General features: G+C 36.9%; 2 protein-coding genes across 3 annotated transcripts; one reads left to right on the top strand and one right to left on the bottom strand.

The window, feature by feature from the left end:
* LOC109225616 (serine/threonine-protein kinase HT1-like) lies at positions 211-7551 on the top strand. The gene is made up of 2 exons (XM_019390347.1): positions 211-650; positions 6889-7551. The coding sequence occupies exons 1-2, from the start codon at positions 343-345 to the stop codon at positions 7226-7228; spliced, it is 648 nt and encodes a 215-aa protein (XP_019245892.1). The 5' UTR covers positions 211-342; the 3' UTR covers positions 7229-7551.
* LOC109225615 (YTH domain-containing family protein 3-like) lies at positions 8669-18123 on the bottom strand. Of its 2 annotated transcripts, none has more exons than XM_019390346.1 (8): positions 17774-18123; positions 14223-14260; positions 13944-14143; positions 13455-13531; positions 12860-13363; positions 10382-10906; positions 9892-10104; positions 8669-9485 (listed from the first exon to the last, which is right to left on the bottom strand). In XM_019390346.1, exons 2-8 carry the CDS (start codon positions 14234-14236, stop codon positions 9243-9245), a joined length of 1776 nt encoding a protein of 591 aa, XP_019245891.1. In that variant the 5' UTR covers positions 14237-14260; positions 17774-18123; the 3' UTR covers positions 8669-9242. The 2 variants fall into 2 exon arrangements, with proteins under 2 accessions (XP_019245891.1, XP_019245890.1); XM_019390345.1 differs by having other exon boundaries at positions 13944-14118.

Below are 19866 nucleotides of genomic sequence, written 5' to 3'. Positions count from 1 at the left end.
CCAGAGTAAGTTAGTAGTAGTAGTAAGATTAAAGAAAAATAAGAACGCAGAGAAAATACACAGCACAGAGTGATGAATGAATGAATATTGCCCTCTGTATATGGTCTTCCGTCTCTCTTGTTCTCTTTTCTCGGACGGAGTGGGGGGAAGACCTATTGTATAAGTCGCTCGTATTATTCAACCGAATACTGTTGTGTGGGGTTGGAATAATGTTGTCTATCAAGCTTCAGAGCGGCCAGAAATGATCTTGAGAGAGCTCAGTTGATGGAGCAGGCATTTCAGCAGGAAGCATGATGTTGGCAAGGTTGAAGCATACCAAACATAGTGTCGTTTTATTGGTGGATGACCGTAAACCTAGTGGTCTGGTGTATTGTGACTGAATATGCAAAAGGGGGATCTGTGCGTCAGTTTCTGGCCAGGAGACAAAATCGATCAGTGCCCTTGAAGTTAGCGGTGAAGCAGGCATTAGACGTGGCAAGGGGGATGGAATATGTACATGGCCTGAATCTGATACATCGTGACCTGAAATCTGACAATCTACTGATTGCTGCGGACAAGTCGATCAAGATTGCGGATTTTGGGGTTGCTCGTATTGAAGTGCAGACTGAAGGAATGACACCAGAGACTGGAACATACCGCTGGATGGCTCCGTAAGTGTCTGGACTCTCTAGCAGCCTTATTAAATCATCTTATATTATTCCTGTCTCTGGTCTTCGGCATTACCCCTTAACAGAGCTATGTTAGCTGTTTCACTCTCTTTGGAATGCTTCATCCTTTTTTGTGTTAGTTTTATAGTTTCCAACGTCCTCCTGCTAAGTATATTTGATTCATATATGTTAGATATTCGTGCCTATATGTTACCACCTTTTACTTACCAAGAAAAAAGAGGAATGGCTGCAAACAGAAATATGTTTGTTCAACATGATATATTTGCTTGGACAATAAATTCGTACTATAACCTTCTCTCAATGGTCTGAAATATAACAGCACGTTGCATATCTTTTTCAAAATTGAAAGGTAATGTGCGCTTAATAGGGAGCATTTTCCCTTAAGCTATTTTTGTTTTTGTACCTTTTCTCCTTGAACTATGGAAAGGCAACACCGTTATCCCTTCTGTATACTCCACCTTAAGTTGAATGTATAACATGCTTATTCCGTGTGCTGCACTCCACTGTTTCTGGTCGTTAATAATTGAAAGTATTGTATGGATCATGGATGTACTGCAATTTAATCTGGCCAATTATTTCATATTTGAATATTAAAAATTAATTACTGGTGTCGTGTGTTACTTTTTCACAAGAAAAGAAAAAAAAGGGAAATAGAAGGGGAAAAACGGGTAAAAAAGGGAAGAGATATCAGTTGGGTAAAGACTCCAACTTTAAAGACTTCTCAGTAGTTCATTACTTATTAAGACAAAAAAAGTTGGAATATTTCACTATCAGTTAGTGTTTTGACTACTTTCCATCAGCAAATTGTTAAAGATTAGAAACAAATTGCTTGTTAGCGAAGAATAAGAAGCAACAGGGGATGGTAGTTCATACTTCATACAACTATAACTACAACTACAACTACAACAACTATGCCTCAATCCCACACTAATTCTGGCTGTGTTTGAAGATTGAATTTGGTATTAAGAATATGCAGTAATGTTCTTTAACTAAATTTCTTTTGGAGTAAAAAAAAGCTAGAGTGTGATTTTCTATGTAACTACAACCTATGCCTCAACAACAGCATGTTGCATTCCTTTTTCAAGGTTGAAAGTTAGTGTGTGCTTAATAGGGAGCATTTTCCCTTGAGCTATTTTTTGAACTTTTTCTCCTTGAAATATGGAATGGTAATACCATTAAACCATCTATATACCCTGCCTACAACTGAGTGTATAACATGGTTATTCTGTGTGTTGCGCTCCACTATTTCTGGTTGTTAATAATTGAAGTTCTGTATTTTACACTATGGATATACTACAATGGGATCTCAACAACAACAACAACCCAGTAGAATCGCACTAGTGGGGCTTGGGGAGGGTAGAGTGTACGCAGACCTTACCCCTACTCCGGAGGGGTAGAGATACAATGTAATCTGTCCAGGATTAATTAAAAGCTATTTAAGAGTGTTATGTACAATTACTTTTTTTTACCAAAAAAGGAAAAAAGAAATAAGAAAGAGATGTTAGTTGGGTGAAGATTTTAATTGTAAAGACTTTTCAGTAGTTCATTTCTTATTAAGAAAAAAAAATGGAATGTTTCACTGTTGTTTAGGTGTTTTGACTACTTTTCAACAGCAAATTGTTAATTGTTTCTGGAAATTTACTTTGGTACTTAAGTATGCAATTAGCCAATTATGTTCTTTTCCTAAATATCCATTTGGAGCAAAATGAGCTAGAGTGCGATTTTCTGATGTAATTTTCGATAGAGCATAACCAAAGGGGAGTGCTCCCTAGTTATCAAAGGGAGGTGCTTTAACAGTCTCTATGGTGCAACTCTCCAAGAAGAATAACAAGTTGTACTTTCTTTTGATATCTGCCTTCCTCCTAATGCAACTAGTCTGCAGTACAGTGAAGTTGCTACCTATTCATCAAAAAAAATTCCTTTTCTTGATTTGATATGTCTACAACTCCCTTTCTCCGTTCCAATTTCTGACACTCTTTCCATTTTCCCAAAATGTTTGATATTATTCCATGCAATTTTCATAACTTTCAAGAATTTTAGTTCTTTTAGCTATTAACATTTTGAACTTTGATTTGATGGTTTCTCTATAAAACTAAGTTTTTAACCATAACTTTGATATTTTCTTCTACTATGAATAATATAATTTCTAAGTCAAATTAACGTCTTAGATTCTACTTAGAGTTGAATACCATCATATGAAATGAGACAGGAGGAAGTTATATATTATTGTATGCAAGGACGCTTCAAGTTTATGGTAAACTTTAATACAAGGAAGCAATAGGGAATGTCTTCTGTGTACAAAGATAAGAACATAAGACCTTCTCTAAATCTCAGATCATAAATCGTTGCTAGTAATACTTTGTGAAACATTAGCCATTTTGGTAGTTTTAGCCATTTTAACTTAAAAAGTTGAGCTTTCTTTCATGGCATGTCCTTATTCTTGACTAGATAGGAGAGGCAGACTATGCTCCAGTATTTGTTTCCCCATTTCGGAAGATGGAAGTAGAAAAATGGATATTTTCATCGGATCCAGCTTTTTTGATTTGTACTCTATTCATTATCGTTCGTGCTGAGACTTTTCTGTATTGAAATGTGAGTTCTGAGAATATATCGCGTTGAGTATGCTGATGAATATCTTTCTGCTTTCGTGCTTCTTATGGAAGGTTGAGTTAACAGGAAACTTGAAGTAGTGCCTTTAATTCCTTCCTTTGTAGATCTGTTTGTGAACATTCTTTTGGACAAGAATTTTAGAAGGAAGATTGAATGCTGGTTCAAAATGCATAAATGAGTAAAAATGGGAGCCAATTGCTGTCTGACTTTTAGGTGGCCAAATTAGAATTCGTGTTGCAAAGTTGGAGGAAAGGCAGTGTGTATTTTCTCTGAGTAGACGTGGAAACCAAATTTGTTAGGTGTTTTCACTGTTGATCTGTGGAGAATTCAAAATGCTTTTGGCTGCTTGAGGTCTGGTCTATGTCGGTTTCATATTGGTTTCTAATTTAGCTCAATGAGGCCAGCAATTGGTCCTTTAATGTGACGTGGTTAAATAAAATTGCTGTTGGTAAAGCACACGAGTAATATGCTTTTCAACATTTTAGCTTTAGTTTTCCTTTCATCGCAAATGAAGCAGATTGGTGTATAGTATCCTATCTTAGATTGTCACATCTAGGGAAATAGATTAACTCACTTTATTTGAATTGCTTTCATAGAAAGCCTAGCAACTCTTATTCATAATGCACAGACAGTCTTGACAACCTAAATGATTTCAAATAGATATTACTGCTTGTCTCAAGTTCAGAGAGTGGAATAGCACAACAGAAGTTGTCTGTCATGGCATGAATTAATGAAGTCTTTGGGAGGAAAGCTAAGGAAGTGAGTGAGGGTTGGGTGTTTCCCTTTTATCCTCATACCTGGAGCATTTCCTTTTCAGGTTAGCACATTTTACTGATCCCATACAGCAGCACTTTATTTATTGAGGTTTATTATGAACTGACCTTTGCTGGAGAAAGTGCTATTGTTCCATAAACAAAAGGACATTCTCCTCAATCCTTCTAACTAGATAGGTAGCTCTTTTTTTCTTCATTTTCCCTGTAGGAAAATGTCATAAGCTTGGCACATCAACTATTAATGGGACTTCTATTCTTGAGATTTTTTTAGTTCATAAAGAAGGGTAGATTCGTTTAGAGAGCTGCGAGAGAAGCGGTGATTCTGTCGTGCTTACTGGGAGAGAGGCAGCTTCCGGACCATCTTTTCCAGCTAGGTAGTGAGCAATCACTCAACAATGAACACTATTGAAAGCGGCCGGGAATGAGTACCTTCCCTTCAAATACTTTTTTTTGGGATCCTGTTGTGACAATCGCTCTGTAGTCTGTGATTCAGTTACTTAAGCTTACAGATACGTTCATTTGGTGGTTTAGTTGCTTAGTTTGCCGGTCATACCTAGTCTTGTTTAGCATGGTTGTTACCATCTACAAAGTCTGTTAAGTAGGGATAATTATAATGTACACGTGTCTGTTGTCGCATCAGATTTTGTTCAATGTCTCTGCGTACCACTTCCTTTTACCTTACTTTAATAAAGTTGACCAATCAAAAAGATAAAAATAATATTTTTCAGGCTCGCTCTTTCCTAAGATGGTGCTCGCGTTACTCAAGATAATTTCCAACACCATGTTCTAGATCTAGAGAAGAACCTTACTAGATTTTCCCATGCCAATCAACAACTTAGAAGTATGGTTGTGTGGGTCGAGGCATTGGTATGCTTAATCGACATGAAAAAGAGAACATGGAGTATAATTTATTTCCAGCCAGGGGGTTCTTTTTTAATCTTTTGTTTGCATATCTTATCAGACAAGCTTGTTTTAAAGAAGTTTTATTCTTAAACATACAAGGGATAATCACTTCTGTTGGAATAAGTTGAGAGGCACAAAAGTGCTGATCCCCCTCCTTTTTAATTCACATTTCTCATCAGACAAATTTGGGATTTCAAAAACTATTTCTTAGAAATACAATGGATCAACACTTGGTCGAGAGGCACAAAAGTGTTCCCTCTTTGTAGAATAGAGCATCCATTTTGTGTCTCGACTTTTTGCAACAATTCCAATATTTGCAAGTTGAAAGGAAGAGGACTCCAGATGCTTGGAAGTTCAATCCAATTCTTCCAAAATTTTCTACTTACCAAAAAAGTTAAAGAAAAACTTCCAAAATTTTCTATTTCAGTCAACATCCTCTTACTAGATGATATTAAGAAGTAGAGTGCCGGAAGTAGCTCCTTTGGCGCTCACATGGACGATATGGGAAGATGAACATGGAGTATTGGAAGGAGTAGAGAGTTCCCTTGTATAGTTTAGCAATATTTTTAAAAGCGAAAAGCACAAAAAAACGACAAGGTCCCTGGGACATTAAGTGGAAAACTGCAAAGTGAAGCGCACAATTTATTGAAAATAAAGTACCAAAACATAAATGAGTTTAAACTATAATAATTAAATAGCAATTAACATAACTAATTTCAACGTAAGAAAGGAGCTTAATAAGAAATCTCTAAGAACTTCAAATACCATACCTCAGGCCATTTGGTGGACTGTCTGGCTTGAAAGAAACAACAGGGTTTTTGAAGGCACAACGAGAAACATTCTCAGCCTTAAACAGAGATGTATTTTTTTTTTAGCTTTTTGGTGCAATCTGGTTATTGAACATGATTTAGCTTTATGCCTGATGCACTGGCTAAGTGCATAAATTTATAACATCTTTAATTACTTATCGAAGAAAAATAACTAATTTCAACGTACAATATTGCCGATGGTAATCCAACTTCTCAAATACATTTGAGGAATAACCTCTTATTCTAAGTGTTTTTGGTGCACCCATGAAGTTCTTATGCATATAGAAGATTGGATGAGATCTATAGATAACCATATTTGTGTAGGTTCTCTACTTTTTGGTATACGACTTGTATATGAGAGTTTTCCCACATTAATAAAATTATTTACCTCAAAATTAATCTAACTCCTCAAAGTTGAGATTTTCAAAGAACTGGCTGTTTCTCTTCAAGATCTAGTAGCTTCTGCTCCAGCTATTGAAGTTAAGTAGCCATCTTTCCATCTCCCAATCAAAGCAATACCTACAGATTCCCAACATCCATGAATCCCCTGATTTATGTTTAAGCTTTCATTTGGTTGGAAAATGTGAAAAATGGATTTTTTTTGTGTGTTTCGAATGGGACATTTCTTTTAGAAATTACTCTGAAAAACATGGTGATTCTAGCTTCCAGAAATAGTGTCGAAATGCTTGTGATTAGAACAGATGCATGAGGTCGCTCAGGTGATATTTAGGTTTGCTAATGTGGGTGAGATTAGCACATCACCGTCATAGTAGATGTATCTAAAAATTATTAGTGGATGACTTGTTGAAGGAAAATATGAAATATGCTTTTTGACTAATGTAATAATGGTCTTGCCTAAATTACCAAAAAATTAAATAATGGTCTTGCTTAAATCTTCTTATCAGATAAAGTTGTTGCCCAGCATGTCTATTCATCTTAAAAAGGAAATTACGTTTCTAGTGAGAAATCTGTGCTGTAGCAATTCTGCCTAGTATAGATATTTTTTCTTCCAGTTTAGCAATATATTAGGATTCTTCTCATTTGGAAAAAACGGAAAACATCCAAAATCGTTTAGCATGTATGTTTCATTGTTGGTTACTTGAGTGCATTTACTCTGATATGCAGGGAGATGATCCAGCATCGAGCTTACACCCACAAAGTCGATGTTTATAGTTTTGGCATCGTTCTGTGGGAACTCATAACAGGGATGCTTCCCTTCCAGAAAATGACTGCTGTGCAGGCAGCTTTTGCTGTTGTCAACAAAGGTGTTCGTCCAGCAATCCCCAATGATTGTTTGCCTGTCCTAAGTGAGATCATGACCCGCTGCTGGGATGCTAACCCTGATAATAGGCCACCATTCTCTCAAGTGGTCAGAATGCTCGAGGTCGCAGAGACAGAGATCATGACAACTGTCAGAAAGGCCCGTTTTAGGTGCTGCATAAGCCAACCGATGACTACTGATTAATGCGGGAAGAGGAATCTAGAAGCAGTAAGAACAGGAGTAAAGAATTTGGGAAGCCCAAAAAACAGCTGATTTTAAGTCCTTTATGTGTATCTATTAGGCATAATTTCTTTGTTCGATAGGAAAGAGACTAAGTTATGAGAACTCTTTGTTTCTTTGTTGTATCCTTTTAACCTCCCCTCTTTTCTCTTTTGATTTAAGATGCTGATAAGTAGTAGAAGAGAGGGCTGATGTGTATCATACCGGTCCTTTTATGGCATTGTAGACCTTATCTTTTGTTGTTATTAAGTTTGAATGTATAAGGTCCTGAAGAAGTTACTCTCTGATCCATGCCCACACCCTCATCTCTGTGTTGGCTCCCAATGTTTGATCTTACATTGCAGGAAATATGGTAGCAAGAGTAAATATTTTGCTTGGAGGACTGAAGTCATTAAAATCAATCTGTAGGATCACAATGTATTAGTCAATGTGGTGTTGGTGAATGAGAGGTTTTTGAGGATTGATTTCTGATTATTTGGGAGCAAGAATGACGATTTTGCTTGGAGATGGGAAACATTCAAATCAATTTGTATGATCAGGATATAGTAGTTGGTATAAGGGATGAGGATTAATTGTTCTAATTATTGAAGACAATAAGTTAACTAATCTTAGTTCACGTCCACCCCGCCTATGCTTCATTTTGTTCTCCTTTAAGGAGGGAAATAATAAAAATAACAATTGAAAAAGAAGAAAACAAGATGGAGGAGGTATAGTACTGGACTTTCGAAATAAGAGAAGAAAAAGGAGATGAAGCTTTGAAGTTGGTTGGCCTCAGATTAAACCTTAGATATATTTCTGCGTTTGGTGCATTGCTCAAATTCTGCTTTATCAAATCGTGAGTTTCAGTGGTAAAGAGACCATAATCAAATCTTGATACACATTCGAATAAGAAATAAATCTCCCAATCGACCACAATTTAAGGGATCCTGATAAGCCATCTTCAATCTCGAGCAAGTATGCTAGTGAAAATATGTTTCCTCGTCGACTTTCCTTTGAAGTAGTTGAAGGATCCTTCAACAGGGTACTAAATCCGTGCACTTTCTTATTATTACAGAGTTTGAGTGAAAACTTTCGGATATTCATGGTTAGCATTCCCTGGGGAGAGGCATTATAAGGATCTATGATTTGGATTAACATCCTTCCACCTTATAAGATGAATTCCCCAGACAATGATGATTTTTTCAACTTTGATGCAGATGCAAAATGAATAGAAGGCTACAATATTCAGAGATGGAACTAGGATTTTAACTTCATGGGTTCTATATTTTAGAACGAAGACTTCAAGTGCTAATAACTAGGTTCTAAATTTAATATTCGTACATATATAATGAATTTTTTCTAGCTCCGCACCTGACCGTATTAAAAGGTAGGAGTAAAGACAATAGCTAGTACAATGCAGCATGAGAAAACATCAATACCTATGATTCCATAAAAGAAATAATCTGACTGCCAAGGCCAGACGTTATTTTGGTTGATGAAGAAATACAGGCTCGATATCAAGTCATTCGATTTCTCTTAAGGCCTCCTCCCAATTATCACCCATTTTGGCAGTTTTATAGGAATACAAAAGCAGCTATTGGTACTGCCTGAAACTATGAAAAACTAGAGTACATAAAACATCAGCCCGGAAAGATCCACAAATTTCCAGATGTCGGATGGCTTCTGTATTGCCTGCCATCACCTACTTATAGAAACAACGAAGAAATAGCGGGAAAACAGTTAGCACTAACATTACTGGCTGCCTCTCCTTGCCCAAGAATTGCAAATCACAACCAACTCATTGAACAAATGACAAATAAAGGAAAGAGATAAAGAGAGTTTTCTGATCCAAAGGTGATGAAAAGGCCACCTCCCAAAATGCTGTTAGCAATCTCCTTAACTATACGAGCCAGCTGGTTGCCCAACCAACTAACATTGAATGACAGCAGTTGATATTGCCTCTGAAATCTGCTACAGGCTTAAGCATTACAAACTCTTTTTAAGGCAAATTCTTGTTGCTTTCCAAGTTTAATGTGCCGGCAAGACTATCGGCTAGTTGACTTATTGTGTCAGCTGCAGTAGTAACTGCAGCACTACCAGGTTGAAGTGTTCGCTGTTTACTCTTCTTTTCCAGCAAGGACTTCTCCTTCTCATCGTAATAGGTGAAATCATCCAATATAGAGGTATCCGCTTCATAGTTTTTGAAAATTTTCAACATTTCTAGTCCCTCTGGCAATTTCACCTGAAATGATCAGAAAGACAACAATGTGAAGCAATTGCAACTCGTAAACACAAGCTATAGGACACATAGCCCAAGCAAGAGCAAGGGCACATGGTTGTCAATGCCAAGGTTTTGAATGTTAGCATACAGAAAGAAAAAAGAAAACCAGAGAAATTTCTAGCAGCCACTGATCAATATATGCAAATAAAGCTGCACTATCCTGAAATAATTTATGTGAGATACAGACAAAAGATCTGGACTAGCTACATTCAAGATGAGGACTTCCGCAGAAAATTTGCAGCTCCAATTGGTAATAGACATTGAGAACTGGATGATAATCTTCCTTATAAAAAAAAAACTGGATGGTAATCTTAGAAGCAAGAACAGAAGTAGAAGATTACAACGGTGTATAGTAAAAGATATATACCTCTTGAGAATCTCGGCTGTGAGTAACTGGCTTGTTGTCATTATGTTCCAGAAGTAGGTGGCGGAACTGACTGTTAGGCACATCCTTAATGACATGCCATTTAACAGGAAATTGCCCACTCCATCGATCCTGCTGCCAGTGCTCCGCATTGTTCTCAAAATCAACAGGTCCAACCATCTCAGCAACCCCACAAAATTGTCCACTAGCATTCACCTAGAGTTATACCCAAATATTAAAAGCTCAAAAGTTTAAGCATGCCTATCAAGATGTATACTTATTAGAATGCATTGGTGTTTACTAAGTTTTCAAATACCGTGCTAAAAAGAGATACAAATTTAGAAAAACATAAGTGGAAAAAGAAAAACAACTGAAAGACAAATAGAAGCCTTCTGAGAATAATGACAAAGGTTGTTCTGTATATGAACCATTCTCCAGGAGAGTAATGCATTCATTTAACTCACAAGCCAATATAAGAATTGAAGGAACATACCGAGAAAAAGAGAAAAACAGGACAATCAGCATTCCTCTCTTTTGCTTCACGATAAGCAGCATCAAGCTTTCTATTTCCCAGAGGAGTGCTAGCCCACACACTATATTTGATGCTTTTGTGAACATTATCTTCACTGAAGGATTTGATGACAAAGAACTTGGCATGCTCATAATCAGTGACAAATTCAGGCCGATTATACTGCTCAGGCTGCAAAGTATTAGTTGACTCAACTTCTTTATGGATCACAGATGAAGAGCTATCCTCAATGGGACCCTTGCTCTTTGGTTTTAATGCCCTTGGTCCTCGGTTTCGTTCACTTGCCATACCAAGTGATTCAGTAGAAATGTTAACAGAGTGCCGATCCCTCTCACGTCTTCCACCTCTGTCAGGAGTTAGCCAATTTCTGTGACCTGGTTCCCACTGAGAACTAGACCCAGTACCATAGTTTGCACTAGGATAAGGATTGCCTTGGGAATAATGCCTGGCTGAGGAGCCTTGTGTGAATCCAAGACCTTGATGTGACGCCTGGTTTTGATCAAATAAGTAGATCATTCAGAACAGAAGGTGCTACTGAGTATAAACAGCTCTAAGAAACACAAGACACGACATAAAGATAATCAATTCCTTGTATATAGTTTCCTATTTGAGATGATAAAAGTCAGCTGCTTTTCTGGGATAGGATGTATCTGAGTCTCACCCCTATTCAAGTTAGGAGATATAACACAGCATTGACTAGATCTCATTTCCAAGCTAGTGAATGTGTGTCTAATGACCATCATCAAGATTTTGCAGTTAAAATATGCACTATGTTCTTTAATTATTGATCGAGCACAATATGCAGAATGTAAAAAGTAAGACTGATGGCTATAATTTCAAAGGCAATCACTGTGCTTAACATTAAGTAAAATCACGAGGGAGCAAATACTAATGCTTCATAGTTTCACTGATCTATTGTTTTGTACACTAGAACCAGCACCGCTAATTATGTAGATATAGGTTACCCGTATTATTATTTTTATTTCGCGGAGAAAAGAGACAACAAATATGACATGTACAAGGATAAATAAGATATCATACAGGTTGACAAAAGGGACATCAAAATTAGTAATGATATCAGTATAAACACCTTAAAATCCAAAGTAAGCTACTGTAGACTTCATTCACAAGGCCGTTCTTAAAAGAAAAGTTAACAGTTTCCCCCTCGAGTAAATAAAGTAATCCTTAATTGTTTCAACTTTAGGATTTTGTTTTATGAAAAGCAAGGAAATTATTTCAAATCTAGGATGAATTTCTTGGATATGTATTTTCTTATATAGTGTTGCCTGTGGATACATCTTGTACATTTGAATTGATAAGTCACCAAGATCCTGACGCTTACAGAAGTATGTCATTTCAATTGGAACTCCGCAAAATCAAACCACCTACACAATACTGTATATCCTCATTACTCCAAAAGTATAACCAAAACAAAGAAAGCTTTTAACTCTGCCCCTCAAGAGTCATACTATTTCTCTCCCTCGAATAGAATTCTCATACCTTCAATGCTATATCCTATAAGACACTACCAAACATGGTCTAAGAGTCAGGTACTGATGAGCCATGCGAGATAGAATCTCGTATTTTGTGCTACAAATAATAGAAACCTTCAATTGGCACTAGTATTGGACACACACCAATATCCAATACTGACGCAGTTGTCCGGAAAATAAAAGCTTGACTATTGTGAATAAAATTTTAACTAGCTATCCAATGATTTCGTAAAAGACTTCTCAAAATCTATGTATCGGGTCATTACATAAACCCAATAGCTATAAGGGATAGCCAAAAATGGCACATCTATCCGACATAATTCAACAAAATACCTATGAGGCCTTTGTGATTGCACACGAATAATATATCAAGAAGAATCCAGGCTACGCTGCTAAATCATATTGTATTTCTTTCCATTAGTGAGTAAGGTGGAAGCTGAAGAAGGAAATGAAAAACATACAGCCAGAAAAGTCACAATTTATCGAGTTTTAATTTTACCAGAGCCAAAAAAAGGGATAGAATTGATCGAGTTTTAAATGCTCTCTAATGCATGGAGTGGTGCTTACTCTTAATTTTTCTCTGATGAGTTGAAAAGTTCACCATTAATGAACCAGCTACATCTGGTGAAAAAAAAAGAACGAGCTACATCCAAATAAGTATAACATAAATATCTAACTAAGCTATGCACTAAAACTGGGTTGGTTAGTTTATTAAGAAAAGAAAAACTTTTTATGTAAGCAGCAGCATATAATCACACTACCCTCTTAAGACCCCACTTGTGGGATATTATACTGGATTTATTGTTGTAGTTGTTAGTAGCATATAATCATATTATTAACATAATATTTGAGGTGATAAAAACACTTATCATTAGAATTAGTAACAGATATTCACCATTCATTGCTTCTCTTTCACTAAATTTTCCAGTGAAGAAAAATGATAACAAACCTGCATGGCGTATTGCTCGTACGGCCCAAGTATGCCAACTGGTTGTGGATATAGTGCCGCAGATGTCATTTGAGACATGTATCTTCCAGAGTCCACGGGGTTAGGCCGATTAGATAAAGATTGACCAGAACCAAATTCACCTTGGTAATTGTAGAAACCAATGTTGCTGCTTCCCGAAAGCTCGCCTCCGCCAAACGATCCAACGGGTATGTAGTAACCTGATCCTGGCCCAAAATACGTGCTATCAATTTCATGGCCAGTGCTTCCTGGTGCCACCAGATCAGGCTGCGAAGCTGGAAGAGCTGATGTAACATGCGGCAAGCCAGGGGAAATAGGTGGTGCATAGTAATTTGGAGAAACCGGAATCTGGTGTGGGGAGTATAGCTGGCCATCTATCATAAAAGGAGAAAGAGGACTGGCGATGGGGGAGAACTGCCCAAATGCCATCTGAGCATCAAAGCCGTAACCCGGAGGGAAAAAGAGGGGATTCTCATTGTACATTGCCTGCAAAAGGTCAAGGAGATTATTAATATTTGGTGACCCACTGTATGGAATATAAATGCTTCCACTTACAGAAAGCGGAATCAGAACTTACTGGCGGAACTACATGCAAGTTGTTCAGATTGACATCATTAGATTGTTCGGCCCAACTCCCAGTGCCATTGTCGTAACCTGAGGCACAAGGCAAATAAAGGACCAGCGACCATAAGGATTCTAAATTTAACAATTTTGTCTACTCCCCCTTACCACCCATGGGAGGGGGGACCATATTTCACAAAGGAAATCCTAAAAATAAGGTTAAGAAGTAATCAAAGATAGTGAATCCGTTGGCAGACATACCATCTACTGAGTAAAAATAAAAAATTATCTTTCCCATCACAAATCACAATCATTTCAACATTAGTCAAAATTTTAACAAGTAGAACTTCTATTTCTATTACCTTCAAAATTAAAAGATCTTTGTAGAAAAAGAAGAAAAAGGATAGAAATGATATAGTAGGAACTTATTCATTGGCATCTTGCTGCATGCATGTGACACCAGGTGAACAGCAATAACAAATTAACATTAGCCAAAGGAACTAACCTCCATAGTAAAAACCTTGGTCCTGAGGAGAATAGGAATTGAGAGGATAAAAGGTGGACAGAGCTCCAGTTTCAGAGGTAACAGGGTGATCTTTAGCATTTCTTGCAGCCCCAGGGATGGTTGCATTCGCAGAAGCATTTGCAGAAACAATCCTTTCATCTTTGGGCGAAATAGGCTGATAATGGATTAAAATGGAAGTACTAACCAAATACATCAACTATGCTGGCAAAAATATACAAAAGAATAAGCTATAAATATTGAAGACTATTAGTAATATACCTGTTCTGCAGCATTATGTGGTTCAACGGCTCTTTCACCTATACCCACACCAAAGAAGGCTGTTACTTGTCAAAACCAATGCAAGCTAGTAATAACTCAGTGATATGTAGATTTTTAAAGTGTAATGAAACAAGGACATTAGAGGACCCTGCTAAATCTAAGTTGATTTCTCTCTCAGGTTTGATTTAAAACCCGCAAAACTCAAAGGAAAAATAAATTTTAATAGATTCATTTATTTACTCGATAAGTAAAACAGCAAAGATGAAAAATGTAGTTCTCAAGGCCAAACCCAAATGATAAATGCAGATACCCTGCTACCCGAGGCAATAGGATATGAGATTGCCCCCTTCAGATAAAAGCAGGATTCTTCCTCCCAAAGGCCATAAGAGAGAAAAGCCTCAAAGGGCTGCTCTGTGGAAAGATATTTTGGTAGATTTGGAACTTCTATTGCTCAAACGCTGGATCTTGCAAATGGAAATGATGCTCTACTCGAAAAAAATAGCTTTTTCATAAATTTAATTAAATTGTGTAAGCATAAAAATGAGTCCCCATCTACATTTCAATGAAAAAAAACACTACTTGTTCAATTTGTGAAAACAAGGATTTATAATAGAACTATAAAAGTAAGAACTTACTTTTGCAATGTCAACTTTAATAGTTACACCAATTCGAAATATCAATTTTTCCAAATTCAGTGGGGAAAATGTGCAGGACGTAGCTAATTTTGTGAAAACCCAGGCACAAATGAATGCTCAAAAGGATATCAATTTGTTCAGAAGCTCCTAGTTCCTTTTTTGAGATGGCTTTGATCAATTTGCAGATTCTCAATGACAAGATTCAGGAAGAGTCATATTTATCACGTAAGGATGTAATTAAGCATGCCTATATGACTAAAGTCATCAATTCAATTGTAAATATTACAAAATTTGCAAGATGGTAAAGATCCATGGGAATACTTTGTTCACATCAGCAATACTGTGGAAGAGAGGCAAGTAACTAGAACCCAACATAGCAAAATACCTCATAATCAAGTATCTATTCTCCCATTTAATTATATTTTTACTTCGAACTTTAGTTCAGCAGAAGAGCTAGAGCAATATGCCCAAACAATGATTGAACTATGTGTAAGTGGCAATTAATCACTAACCTATAGATTGCAGTAGTCGTATCAGCCCATCAATCAACTACACCTCAATTTCAATCTGCTATATGAATCCTAATCCATTCCCGCTCTATTTAAGTCAATTAAATTCCAATACTAAATTTATTTTTTAGGACAAAATAACTGTTCTCTAGGGTGAAACTGAAGAAAATGGAATAGTTTGTATATAGAAATTTCTATGCCTGTCTTTTTCCTTTTCTCTCTTTCTCGAATTCTCCTCTTGATCAATGTTTTCTCCTTCTCGGAATACCATGTAAGTTTTCCAATAATATCTCATATTTTAGACATATTTTTATAACTCTATTTTAGATATTTGAATTACTTTGCTTATTAAAAAAAGATATTCGAATTACTTTTAGCCGAATTCTCGCACTCGCATCGTACCTGGTTCCGTACCCCCCGAATCTTAAAATTTAGATCATGAAGGATCTGAAGTATTGGACACCCGAGTCCGAGCAACTAAGTATACCGCACATTGTGCATGTTATCTCTTCGTAAGAAATGCAAACCATCTCAAATTACCATCTCACACATTATTATCTATGTGTTATTTTAAAAGAAATTCGTTAAAAGAACTGCGGTTTTACTTGTTCAGATGTTGGAAGACTCCGAATAAGTACACTCATACTTTTACATGTACATAACAAACATGCAGAATGCACTTTGCATGAAGTAGGCATTCAGTTGACCTAAAAAAGGATAGAAAGCAGATCCAGTGTAGAAAGGATTCACCAGTTAGGGTTCTTGCTACTTTCTCAATTCTGGGACGAGATATTAGTGAAGGGAGGCAATCGTAACCTTGTTCCATATCTTATCATACTAAATTTTTACGTTAAGATCTTTAACTAATAACACTTCCTAAAAGATCAGAAATCACCTTCAACAGATGATTGTACTGTACAGAAATTGCTTCAAAGCAGCTTATAGCCGGCTAAATAAAAGATTCAACCGAAAAGAATGCACAAATCCTTTTTTGTGAAACCCTGAAAGAGTAACAGCAACACAACAAATATCTAAGAAAGAGAACTATCAACTGCAACATTACCCAGAGCAAAAGGAAATTTCCTATTAATACAGTCACACAAACACTAAGTTGCGCGGACTCTTCGATTTTGGTGCCATACGTCCTGGATTCGGTCAACTGACTTCAGACACTTTGACCGGAGTCCATCGACAAATTTGGGAGAAAAATTGAGATTTTGATTTCTCAAAATAAAAAATAAAACAGATTTAGGGGAATGAAAGAATAATGTCCATCTTGGAGAATGAAAGATTGAATTCTACAATATTCATGTAAGTTTTTCACAGAATATCTCTCAAAATTTACAATATTTTTATAGCTCTACTTTTTATTAGCCGAATTCCCGCACCCGTATCGATATCCGGATCCGCATCCCCGAATCTTAAAATTTAGATTTGCCGAATCCGATACTCGGATCCGTCTCCGTATCAGATACCCGCACCCGAGTCCGAGCAACTTAGCACAAACGTACTCTATATAACCCACTATACAAGTGTTGGATAAAGCATCTCTGCACAAATGCAAAGGGAAGGCTGCCCAACATATGCTCCCTCTCAGATGCATATCAGGATTTGAAATTTATGGGTTTTTGATTCTAGGATAGCAACCTCAAGTGCTAGTATGCTGAACTTAACTTTGGTACATATTCGTCAATTTCTTAAGACATATACAGGATTTGAACCAAAGCTACTGAGTTTTATTAAACCCATAACTTTTGTACATTTTTAGTAAATTTCTTAACACATATACATGGTTCGGCCAAACTACTAGGTTCTGCCAAACTCATTATTTCTTTTACATATTTAGTGGATCTCTTAATAGAGAAGCGAAGTATGGACCAAAGCTACTTAGCTTTGCCGAACTCATATCTTAACGCCTACATCCCTTGCCCATTCTTCCTCTACACTGGCACAAACCGACTTTGTGTATATGGCTAGTCTTGTTTTTATCATTAAACACCAAATAAATCTCTAACAACATAACATTACACACAAGGTCTTAGGTTCAAATTCCAGCACAGGTAAAAAAACTAGCTAATTTATTCACATCTGCCTAAACCTTGGTGGCAGAGTTAATACATGTGCTGGTGAGAGGTGGCAGGTATGGGTAGAACAGTTGAGGTGCGAGCAAACTAGCACAGACACCACGTCATACAAAAAGGTCGGAATATATAGAATTCAGCCAATACAGGAAGAGATGCCGACCACAGGCGGTACCTGCCACCTCGTGCTAGAGCTATATATATGTATATACAAAATTTAAACAAAAACATATCCATATACACTCACTGCTTTTAAATCCTAGATCCACTCGTGATACGTAATAACCTATGTAAGTAAAAAATGCACAAAAGAAATTTTAACGAACCTGAAGATGAAACAGACGTGAATCGATCGACGTTCTGCTGATTCGTATCCTCCATCAATTAGAATTGAATTGAAAATCAAAGTCAAATCTAATGATAATCAATGCAAATCAAAAGAAGAATCGAGTCGAGGGATGAGTTTACAGAACTAAATATACCAAAACCCCAATTACTGTAAACCCCCAATTTCTCTTATTCGAATCAAAAAGAGAGAGAAAAAGGGAAATTTAGCTTCGCGGGAGGGTTTGAAAATAATTAGACATAAAAAGGGGTTTAGGGTCCGTATTTTTGTATATATATATTTACTTCCTTCCTCGGTGTGCCCGACGAGGAAGTTACCGTTTCAGTTTCACTCTTTCTACTTCTTCTTGTACTCTTGCTTGTAACTTGTAAGTGAAGGTGGGTACTAGCATAAAAATATTTACTCGAGTAATAAATTTTCTATATAAGATTTTTTTATTTTGAAACGTTACAAAATGTTTGATACTACTGTTAATCTGTTGTCTTATTGTTGAAAATATTTTATACAACGTTCACAACTTTCAATAATCCATATTCACATTAGTGATAAAAAAAGATTTAGCTTTGAGTGATGCTTTTCGTACTAACTAGTTTATACGTACGCGCGCGCGGTACCTTTTTTTTTATAAAAAAAATTCATAAATATAATATTAAGGTTAAACTTTTGAGTTATAAAATAAAAATGTATGTACCTGATGATTGTTTATCCTATATAGTTAACTTAATTGTTTACCTCAAAAAATGGAAGTAACAATTAAAGATAATTTGTGGTTTTAAAGATATGTGTTATATTCTAATACTAGTGATTATACAAGTAATATTAAGCTTAAGTAAGAAGAATTGATGAACCAATCAGTGTTGTTGGAGTAATAGGGGCCTCGAGCTCGATTATCCCAGGGACCTTGAGGTCAGCTAATCACAATAAAGTATGAACAATAAAGTAAAAACAATAAAGCTGAAGAATAATTGTTGAGCACGTTGAACAAGAAAAGCAGAGTGGAATGTTCTATTGCCGTGAATAATGTGAGATGTATTCGGGGGCTAATTTATCGAAGCCCTTAGATTTTTCGGGGGCCGAATTTATCGAGGCCCCTTATATTTTGCTTTTGTCGGGGGTAGCCTAATTTAACCGGTTTTTCAATGTTTGAAGGCTTTTAATCTTATAGCAAAAATTGGACGTCTACGAATCGCATTATTGTGGCCGTAGCCTTTATGTGACCGTAGCCTTTATGTGACCGTAGTCTTTAGTATGACCGTAGCCTTCGGGTTTGTCACTTGGACTTGTTTCCTGATAACTTTCCGAACTTGTTCGAAAAGTTAGTCCCCGAGTCAATTAGCCTTGGCCTTTTTTCCGAGGGGGTGCCTCTTTGAGGTCTTATGAGTCCGAATTTTCGATGACTCGGAAGTATTGACTGTCAGTGACAGTCCCCGGGTATTTCGGGGTGCTTTGTCCCTTGAGCCGCTTCCTGTAGGATTGTAAGTGTAGAGCTCGTATGAGATACAAAGTGTTTTTGATATAACCAGAATGCTTCTTTAAATAGTTGATACATGCGTACATGTTTTGCCGTCGGGGCTCGATTATTCTATATGGGCACGATTCATTCGACCGTTTGGTCCATTACAAAGTTCTCCTATCGAGGCCCTCTTAGGCGTGAAATGTCTTTCTAAAAAATATAACCTCCGAGGGTGATGCCCCCCCAGTATTCGAGGTTGATCGAAAAGAAGCCTTGAATACTTGTTGAATGTTCCTTAGGTAGCATATGGGTGTTGCCTCGTTAAAAACCTTCCCGGTAAAACCCATTTGGGATAAAACCCGATCTAAGAAAAAAAGAGTGCAACGCATGCTTTCAAACCCAATGCCTTCGAGCTAAAGGATGCCTCGATGTCTCCAATCGAGCTTCTGCAAGGAGTTAGTTTTAAATACAAAATGGGAAAGGGGAGAAGGTCATACCTCAGCAGTAATATCGCTTGAGCATCGATACATTCCAATTGTTTGGTAGTAGCTCGCCTTCCATTGTGCTAAGTTTGTAGGATCCTTTCCCTATGACTCCGAGGACACGGTACGGTCCTTCCC

The sequence above is a fragment of the Nicotiana attenuata genome, chromosome 5 (assembly GCF_001879085.1).
Source record: "Nicotiana attenuata strain UT chromosome 5, NIATTr2, whole genome shotgun sequence".
Taxonomy (NCBI): Eukaryota; Viridiplantae; Streptophyta; class Magnoliopsida; order Solanales; family Solanaceae; genus Nicotiana; species Nicotiana attenuata.
The sequence above is the reverse complement of the archived record's forward strand: the minus strand, read 5'-3'. Positions and strand labels throughout refer to the sequence as shown.

Coding starts and splice junctions, on each gene's coding strand:
- LOC109225616 (XM_019390347.1), top strand. CDS start 343: ATGACCGTAAACCTAGTGGTCTGGTGTATTGTGACTGAATATGCAAAA. Junction 651..6,888: donor ACATACCGCTGGATGGCTCC/GTAAGTGTCTGG, acceptor TCTGATATGCAG/GGAGATGATCCAGCATCGAG.
- LOC109225615 (XM_019390345.1), bottom strand. CDS start 17,828: ATGGAGGATACGAATCAGCAGAACGTCGATCGATTCACGTCTGTTTCA. Junction 14,261..17,773: donor CACGTCTGTTTCATCTTCAG/GTTCGTTAAAAT, acceptor GTGTGGGTATAG/GTGAAAGAGCCGTTGAACCA. Junction 14,119..14,222: donor CACATAATGCTGCAGAACAG/GTATATTACTAA, acceptor ATCCATTATCAG/CCTATTTCGCCCAAAGATGA.